This window comes from Equus asinus, chromosome 9 (assembly GCF_041296235.1).
Source record: "Equus asinus isolate D_3611 breed Donkey chromosome 9, EquAss-T2T_v2, whole genome shotgun sequence".
In the NCBI taxonomy this organism is placed as follows: domain Eukaryota; kingdom Metazoa; phylum Chordata; class Mammalia; order Perissodactyla; family Equidae; genus Equus; species Equus asinus.
The window spans coordinates 60,474,564-60,484,668 of NC_091798.1; the positions used below are offsets into that span (position 1 = coordinate 60,474,564).

The window sequence follows — 10,105 nt, forward strand, 5'->3', positions numbered from 1 at the left end:
ACATGAACTTAACCACTGCACCACCAGGCCAGCCCCAGTAATATATATATATTTTTTTTCCTTTTTCTCCCCAAAGCCCCCCAGTACATAGTTGTATATTCTTCGTTGTGGGTCCTTCTAGTTGTGGCATGTGGGACGCTGCCCCAGCGTGGCTTGATGAGCAGTGTCATGTCCGCGCCCAGGATTCGAACCAATGAAACACTGGGCCGCCTGCAGCGGAGCGTGCGAACCCAACCACTTGGCCACGGGGCCAGCCCCTCAGTAATATATTTTTAAAAAGCTAAGTTGTTTAAGTTTAGGGTATATTTAGGGTGTTGCGGGTATAAAGGAAGGGCTTAATTATCAGGATATATTGGCATAGTTTGTATTTTTTTCCCAAATATTTCACTTAGCATTGTTTTATTTCATTTGAGGCAATAAGGCAGATGATCTGAATGGGCCCTTTCCAAAATAAAAGAAGCATTTGTTCCATCCAAAATCTTTAAGATTATTAGCTATCACTGAGCTATTTGGAATAAATTACTCTTAATCCAAAAGGGAACCAGTTCTTACTCTTTTCAGAATTCATTAAATCAAAAATTTTAAATCCTGAACACAAGTGTTCCTCACTGTCCATATTCTTGTTCTCTGAATTTTGGCAGTTTCAGGTTACTTTTTAGCTGAATACTTTGCTATCCAAACTTTCACCATTTGTTATCTAAAACTCAGGAACCAAAGAGATTCAGACAAAATGATATTCCATGCTTTCCAAATTCAGGAATGGCATAGAGGTGAAGAGCAAAATAAGTACTTTTGAATGGATTCTTTAGAAATAATGAAAAATCTTTATTAATAAAGACATTTCTTCAAAATACGTGGATAATGCTGCTATTTCCTAAACCGAAACAACCTCAGTCTAAGCTGTATACTTAAAACTGCCTGCTCAGTAACTACATGGATGCCGTCTACAGGCCCCTCAGACCTCGCCTGCCAGCTGAACTCGTTATCTCCATGCTCTAGCCTGCCCCAGAATGTTAGTGGCACTGGGCCCAAGCTCAGGCCTCAGATTGTGCAAAAGTCTTATCATCAGTCTCCTGCCTCTAGTCTATCTTCCTCATATTGACACTTTGTGTGTTTGTGTGTGTGTGTACACTTGTGCTTAAATGAGAGGAGAGGGGCCAAAGCTTTTTTCAGACTCTCAAAGTGACCTCTGATGCAAAAAAGGTTGAGAAGCTCTAATCTAAACTCTTCTATTAAATCTATTCAATTATTCAAAGACCTTCTCAGCAATCAAAGTCAGTGCTTTGGCATGGCACACAAGGCCCTCCCAAGATATGGCTCCTCTCCCACCTCTAGCATCGTTCTCCATGCTACCTACACCTTCCCCTTATGTTTTTACCTCCAACAAAATGAATCTATTTACAGCTTCCCCAAAAATCAATTTAAGAGTTTGTTAAAAATAATTCAGAATACTGACATTTTTTATAAGCAAGTTGACAAAGTATTAGCTATAAATATATGAAACTAGATTCAAGGAATGATTGTTTTCACAGCAGTGCAAAAGAATCATGGTTTTTAGTATTAGTCTAGAATCTCTTCAGCTCATCTCCTGTCATAGAATTACTATAGTCGGAATATGTCCTTGAATCAAAATATAACTAAGGGGCTCATGAAATCATATTTTTGTACCTGAAATGAGCAAGAGTATTTCCTCACATCCATACTTACTTGTGTTTTCATGTGAAAAATGTTTCTTTAGAAAAAATGTACAGTGCTTTTAATTTCTAAAGCAAAATAATATTTTTAGATTTTTGCTATCTGTGACACAGCTATAAATATATTAGAAAAGTGCCTTGATGCCATTGTTTTCAGTCAGACATGGTACTATTTTAACAAATTATACACTATTATAACAAATAATGGGAAGAGGGAAATAATCTCTTAAAAAGCATTTGAAATACATTTTGAGTATTTACAGCAGCTTTTTTAAAAGAAAATTCTTGAGGCTTTTTTCTAGAGATCAGTTGCTCACTTTAACATTTATGTGAATACTTGGATGTAATACTTTTTACAGATATTTTACAATGTCTTCAGAGCATATGTACTACAGAGTATAAAATGTAGGTATGCTAAATTGAGTTTATGTGGAAACGCCTATTCCCACGGCCTTTATAGAAATCGTTTTAACAAGATTATTAAAATTAGTTTATTCTTGATTCTAGTTAATCTAGTAGCAGATTTGACAAAGGGGTTTTTATATACATTTATAGAAGAAACTTTTGAAAAGAATGAAGTTTTATTACAAAGAAAATATATATTTCAACATCTGAAGTCCTTGACTACCACCTACAAATAAGGAATTTTAAAAAACAAAAGCTATTTGAGGTTTGAAACAATTAACTTCTGATTCATTGGCTTTTACAAAAATCCTTTTGAGAAAAAAATGTTTTATTTTTACATTATCTGAAAAGTGTACAATCCTATTTTATGTTATTCTGGATGTACTTTATTTCTCTTTCTTTTGCATTTTTTCCTGGACAAGTTTCCTCATTTCTTTCTTTAATATTATTTAATATTGCTTTGTGCCCCTTGTAATTTTAGAATAACTGCAGGGAAAATGTAATAGTACCGGGGAAATCAAATTTATTTTTTGTGTTCTGAAAATCAGAGAATGACCCAGAAGAAATCTAAGCATTCTCTGAACAGACATAAAAGGAGACTGACATGGGCCTTCATTAGTAAAATAACTTTTTCACAAATAACATTAAGTAAGCATAACTCTTTGTCATTCCTGTTTTGAAAAGTAAATGATACTCATGTAAGTAAAACTTTTTCTTTAGTTCTTTTCACAAAGTCTTATTTGGTAACATGTTTTGAACTTTAATAGCTCTTGAGGTCATAAATAATGACCTATTCAAAAATAGAAAAAAAAGTGACTGCTACAAACTCTGTTTTTTTGTAGTGTTCCCATAACCGCAGGGCTCTGAGCTCTTCAGAAGCCCATATAAGGCTCTGGGCAGGCAACAGCCTTGTGAGTTCAGTGGCCACTTAAATGGAAGAGGGTTGCTGCCCCTTGAAAGATGGGAAACTGTAGTGAGACCAGTGTAGAAGAGTTGTTATGGTGTGAACACTCACATTATTATAACCAAACAGAATGTGAGTTTGTTTTTATCCTTAGGTGAGATATTTTTAGAATGGCTGGCATTACCCTAAATAGAAAAATTAAATATTGTACAGCATTCCAGAATGGATTATTTTGCTTAAACTTCTTTCATTTAACAATATGTATATGGTTTAAGAACTGTCAGAGGTAAAACTTGAGAGGGGTAGGTGGTATTGCTACCTAGATTAAGAGATTTGTTTAAGAAAAAACTTTCCTTTTATGGTATAGAGTTAAAGCCCCTTGTTTCCATATTCTGTAGTAAGCAAAAGGGGAACTCACTAGAGTAAGAAGTCTTACATATTACTGCTAATCTTCCTTTTTGTCCTTTAATCACACAGGGTGTTGGGAATATCATGGCTGCAGCTAGGAACTTTTGTTTTTCTTTGTTAATGATATTTTCTTGAATAAAATATCGTCTAATTTTGATCATCTGGTTTTTAAAAAATTGATGTTTGAGACTTTGAGAGAGCAAGTATTTCAAAAACTATAGTATTTTTCTAAATTTATTTTTAATGTAGTGATGGGCTGATAGGTATGTAGCTAAAGTATTTTGAAGCATGTACAAATAAGTATGCCTCTTATGATAAAAATGCCTCATTTTCAGATGCTTTGCATGCGTACTTTGGGATCTGTGGCCTGTCACTAATGGAGGAAAGTGGAATTTGTAAAGTTCATCCTGCCCTGAATGTAAGCACACGGACTTCTGAACGCCTTCGAGATCTCCATCAGAGCTGGAAAACCAAGGACTCTAAACAATGCTCAGAGAATGTCCACATCTCCACATGACTGTCTTTAGGTTGGGAGGGTGGGGGGATTTGTAGCATAACTGTAGCTCAAGGTTAAAAGCCATGTATAACCAAGTGTGCTCTTTTTTTAAGAGGTAGAGTCTTACAATCAAATCTTGTGCTGATGTCACTTTGGGATATGGTCTTGAGCCAGTAACCTTTGTACTGGGTTTCAAGAAAATCTTTGTTGAAGTTTGAACCACAGTGGACTCTGTTGTGGTTCTTAAATGTTTATACTGTATTTCTAAGAAGTTCTTTGAGTCATATTAACTGTATGTAGGTTATCTTTTTAAAAAACTCTTCAGGACAAGTTGTATCATTACAAAAGGGACAAAAACCTTCCAAATAAGTTTACAGTTCACATAGCATTGATAATCTTTGGGTGAAAACTCAGTGATCATTTTAAAAGCTTGATTGCTGATGGTAGAAATTTGCTTTAAGGAATTAAGTATCTGGGATTATTCTTTGAAAACATGATCCCATAGTTTTTAAAAAGAAGGACTTATTTTGTCTTATTCTTCAGTGTGCCAATTAAACTTGTGTGGCCTATATAAATGAAATTAACTTCATAGCGAGAATGAATAGGCTTAACTAATACAATAATTTTATAAAGGGAAATTGTTTTAAGAAGATTATTATGTAACTGAGGGAAAAGGAATTTAACTGTATGTGATTGTGAATGGGAAAATTTTGTGCTGTGCCGGTCATTTATTTAGATGTTGCTGGTGAAGAGCAATTATGTTTGATTTTAATCTCAAATCACTAGTTGCTTTTTTTTCTTTCTGGGGAGAAGACAGTCTTATCTAGAAGGAAAGACTTTTAGTGGTTTGTTTATTTGAGATATGTGATATTGTAAATTATACTTGTACTTTTATAACTGAGTTATTTTTAGCCATTTGGATTTTTTTTAGTTTGTTGCCCCCAGTTTGTTAGCAGCTATAATTTCAAACTGATAATTTTCTAATTTTTTCAAATTAAATAAGTAAAAAAAAGAACACTCAAGTAAATTTAATGGTGTAGCTCCATCCATGGTCATGTATATTTTTATATTTTCAGGTAAGTGGGAGGGAAATGTACCATTTAGGGGTTAAGGAGTGGAGTTTTGCTTTTCTTTTTGGGTTTTTTTCTTCATTCTGTGAACTAGCTAATTGTAAAGGAGTTAGTATAAAAATTCATCTTTATTAGTAATCAATTTATCAATAAATTATATCCATCACAGTTGCTTGATAACATTCAAAGATGTGAGACTCATACTGAAATCTTCACTAAAGGAGCTGGGTTTAAGTTAAAGTCTTGGTGATCATAAATGTTGAATTATTTGTTCTACAAGCATCAGTATAAAAACTAAATTACTAGTATCACTGTTTAGATATTGGAATATTTAAATTTTTATTTTAATTTCTTTCCTAAACTGGAGAGAAAAGACCCTTAAATAATGGTCCTTCCCAAGGGAAACCTAGTATATATTTGGAGAAATGATTCATTTATTATTGGCATGCTTAGTTTTAAACCTCAGTTTGGCAAAGTAAACTTTTTTTTTTAATTAGAAATAAAATCGATTTTCTGATGGTGGGGAAAAAATAAGCTTAACAACAGATGTTATCCTTCTGTGAGTTATTCTAGTTGCTTCTATTTGAATCTTGGCAAATTAAGACATCCATATCTCAAACTAAGTCATCTCTTAGACACTGGGAGTTAAAATAGCATTTATGTAATGGCTTTAAAACTGTGTAAAAAGCCCAGATTGTTTTTCCTGAATCACCATTAGTGGTTGGAAGGTAAGATAGTTAGTAATAGTAACGTAAATGAAAGAGAATTCCAAGGTAAAAGTATTTCATAAAACTACTAATAAGTATTGTCTAACTCCTTGTATAATTTAGTGACGTAAGATTATAAATTACAGTGTGATTCTCATGGATATACTTGTGAGAGGCCTTGTGAAACTCTATGGACCAGTGAATGTTCACATTCCACAGCAACATATTGACCAAAAAATACCAGGCCAGTGTGAACTGTGGAGAAACTTTCTTTTTCTGAATAGTTATTTACAAGAAAAGTATTTATTAATAAAGTTAATTATAAGCAATATTTCACATATATACTTTGTTCTTTAGCAGTGATGATATAATGAGAAGGAAAATATGAAGTTCAAAACCTCAACTCTCTTTCCTATGCTCTACCCCCACCTCCAGTATGGTATTTTTTAGAAGATAGTAGGAGAAGCTTCGTTTTGAGCATATGCATGAAAACAAGGTTAATCAGGTCATACAACATAATTCAACTATTTATCATTTACAGTGTTTTTAGAATTGACCTCTAATATGTATATGTTTTTATTAGATCTTTAAATAGTTATTTATAAATCTTTAGTTTAACTTCAAATAGAAGTTTTGCTGACATGGTACATAGTTTGAAAACTGTTGGGCCTGATAACATTTGAGAGTCAATTCAAGTAAGAAGGTGCTGTGGATTCAAATGACTTGGGTTTGAATCCCAGATCTGCCAGTCCAGCATTGTGACCTTTGATCCTAACTTCCTCACTGATAAAACGACAGCGAAAAAACCTAACTCATGAGGTTGAGGATTAAATGAGATAATGCATATAAAGGACTTAGCATAGTACCTGAAACACAGTAAATTCCTGATTATAATTTGTCATAACCATCATAAAATTATTGTTATTAAATTCTCTTTTCTGTAATGGAGATCTCACACAGTTTAAACTTGGGGAAGATAACGGCAGCAGTGTAGTTTTGAATCTCCCCATGAGAATGAGAGTAACTAAGATAGCCACAGACCCTATCCTACAAAACTAGATGACGTGGTGTCCCCGTGAACCTCAAAATACAAATAAGTGAGGACAAACCACTGACCAACATAGTTTCAGCGTCTTTATGGGAGGAAGTGGGAGGCAGGCAGCTGAACTCTGACAGTCTTGAGAATAGGAGAACTGTAACATTGCCCACATTGCTCACTGCAGTGGGCCAATCTGAGAGCGGAAGCTGAAAGTGGAAGGGGTTCCACAGGCTCCCATTTGCAGGTAGGTGTAATAGCAATATAATAAGGTCTGATGATTCTGCTAGAACAGTCTGGGCCCTGTCCTGTATACATCTTAAAAGTAATGATGTCTCACTGCCTAGCACTGGGAAGAAACTGCTAGAATTAAGATCCAAATCAGACAGGACAGGTACAATAGGACAAAGAGAAGTGAAATTCCAGATAAATGTTGGCAAGGAAGGCCAATATGCATAGATATTATATATAGACATATATAACTTTTAAATTACTTTTTGAAAATGAAAAGGGAGCTTTAGGGTTGTGGAGCTAAGAAAAGTCATCCTAGAACACCGCTCCCTCCAGAAGTACAGGAAAACTCATTTCACCAAAACAACTGAGAAGGGTTACAGTCAAATCCCATTCAAAGTTATTATAAGAAAGAAAAGAATAAGCAGACCAACATCCCCACAGTGAAAACACCAGAAACACATGACCACAAGACTGAGGAAAACCTGATCCTTAAAAGAAAGCAGTTATGACAGGAGATTTATAGAATTTAGAACTGTATCAATAAAAATGGCAAAAGCTGAAAATTAAATCACCAAGTTTTAAAAACTCTAGGAAAAAGCAAACCAAGAGAAAGCAGAAGGAAGGAATTAGTAAAAAGGTGGGGAGAGGGAGAAAAAGATAGACACACCACCAACTAACCTAGTCAAGAAAAAAGGGGAGGAAATGAAAGTTTAAATGACAAGGAAGAAATAACCACAAAACAGCAAAATTTTCAAAATGATAAGACTACTTTTTTAATAAATTAGAAAAATAACTTTTTTTAGAAAAATGCAAATTGCCAAAATTTATCCTAGTTGACAGAAATTCAAAACAAACCAATTACCATAGAAAAAAATAAAGGGCTCCTTACAAAAAAAGCATCAGGCTCAGATTATGTCAAGGGGATTTCTACCAAACCTTCAAGATTAAATAATCCTAATGTTGTTGAACAATCCCAGAGGCTAGAAAAAGAATCTTGAACCTCAAAGTGCCAAACAAAAAAGCCTTCCAAAATTCATTTTGTAAGTGAATATAATAGCATTGTTTCCAAAATCTGACAAAGATTGTGTACCAAAGAGAAAATTCTCACGAATATCAGTGGAAAAAATTTTAACTATATTAGCAAACAATCCAACAGCACTTTCAAAAACTACTAAATCATGACTAAGTTGGGTTTATTATAGGCATGCACAGAGAATGCAATATTAGACAACTCATTAATAGTCATAGTCAAAGAGGGAGAAAAATCACGATTATGTCCATCTTTGCAGAAAAGGCATTTGACAGAATTGAGCACTCATTCATGTTGTCTACTCACTAAGTAGAAATTGATGAGTAATTCATTGACATTGTACCTCTGCTCAAAAGCCAGCATCTTAATGTCAGAACAAATGAGGCTTTCCAACTAAAGTCAGGAACAAGGCCCACTGTCTCCTGTACTACTCAACATTGTGTTGAGGGTTTTAGCCAATGGAAGTTTGACAAAAAGACATGAGTTGGAAAGAAGAATTTTTTAATAAATTATAAAAAGCTATTTCAGATATGATTTTATATATATTTGGAAACCCAAAGAAATTTGTTGAAAAACTGTAAGAGAACTTAGTAAAGTAGTAATTATATACAATTAACATACACATATCAGTAGCCTTCACCAGACGCAAAAGAGTGCATACTCTGATTCAATTTAGATGGAGTTCAAAACAGGCAAAACTTATCTATGGTGTCAGAAATCAGCGTCCCCTTGCAGTCACTACCTCCTTCCCCAAAGGTAAGCACTATCATGACAAATCACCATTAATTAGTATTGTCTGTTTTTGAACTTTATGTAAGTGGAATCATATACATTATTTTTCAACTGGCTTCTTTATCTCAACAAGGACTAGAAGAGTACAAGATGGCTTCTATGGTGCTGGTAATGTTCTGTTTCATGATCTAGGTGCTGGTTACTTTATGAATATTTATCAAGCTGTACACCTATGATTTGTGCACTTTTCTGTATATATTAATTATAGTTCAATAAAAATGTTTAGTAAAAAGAATAAAAGACTTCATATATATACAAACGCAAACTGTTAGAAGATATATTTGAAAAGATGCCTTTTACGATTGCAAAAAGAAACAAGTAATTGCATAGTATGGCATGAACATAACTAGTATCTTATTTTTCACAATTACAAAAATGTTGCTGTAAGATCCTTGAAAATGTATCATTGTCTACTTAGTGATTCTTTAAACTAAATTTATAGATGTGGAATTGCTGGGGCAAAAAGTGCACATTTTAAATTCTGGTTGCTTTTGCTACACTGCTTTCTAAGAAGGTTGTACTGGTACACAGTCCCTTGACACTGATATTTTAAAGGTGATCAGAAAATCTTCTTCTGATAATAAAATACCATCTACTTGTGACTCAGAATTGTGCCATTGGAAAAGACCTTAGTGGCTTAGTTCCTCACTCTCATTTTACAAATGATAAATCTGAGGCCCAAAGATGAAATAACTCACTCACGATCTAATATGTGTATATTTTTATATATATGGAATTAGTGGCAATACCACAAGGAGAGTGTGCATTTTCTGTCTCCAGGACAGGCATCTTCTTTTCATGCCATAACATTTCTTTGAGGTGTTCATCCTCTTGCCCTTTTCACATTTTTCCAGATGTTTAGTTCTAATAACTTTTAATTAAAGCTCTTATTAGAGCTTTAGCTAAATCAGTGTTGCCATTAAAAGTGTATATGGGATTTCCCGAATTGATTGATAATGCATTAGTTATGTAAGATGTCATTGGAGCAGCTGGGTGACACGTACCCAGGGCTTCTCCATAGTTTGTTTGCAACTCCTTGTGAGTCTAAATTTTTCAAAATTAAAAGTTTTTAAAATGTGTATTTGAGAATATGAAAGGTATGTGAAATTCATTGGGGAAACCATGAGCTTAGGCTCAAAGCCAATTTCCCTCTCATTTGCTCCTAGATGAGCAAGTCTTGGGGAGTTTGGTAAAGCTTTATGAAATCTCTAAGGAGTGAAGGAAAATAATCATTAAAATAATCAATTTCATGAAGTGTACATAAGTAGCTTGCTAGAATGTTAACAGATTTTCGTCTTTCCATTTGGATTTCAGCATTTGAGTAGCCCA

The 10,105-nt window shown here is 34.0% G+C and overlaps 1 protein-coding gene across 1 annotated transcript in view; it reads left to right on the top strand.

The window, feature by feature from the left end:
• Positions 1-9,016, top strand: part of PGGT1B (protein geranylgeranyltransferase type I subunit beta) — a 50,132-nt gene extending 41,116 nt beyond the window's left edge. The window contains exon 9 of the mRNA XM_014842743.3: positions 3,747-9,016. Within this exon, the coding sequence (XP_014698229.2) occupies positions 3,747-3,928 (182 nt within the window). The 3' untranslated portion in view covers positions 3,929-9,016. The remainder of the gene's footprint in view (positions 1-3,746) is intronic.
• Positions 9,017-10,105: the final 1,089 nt, after the last annotated feature.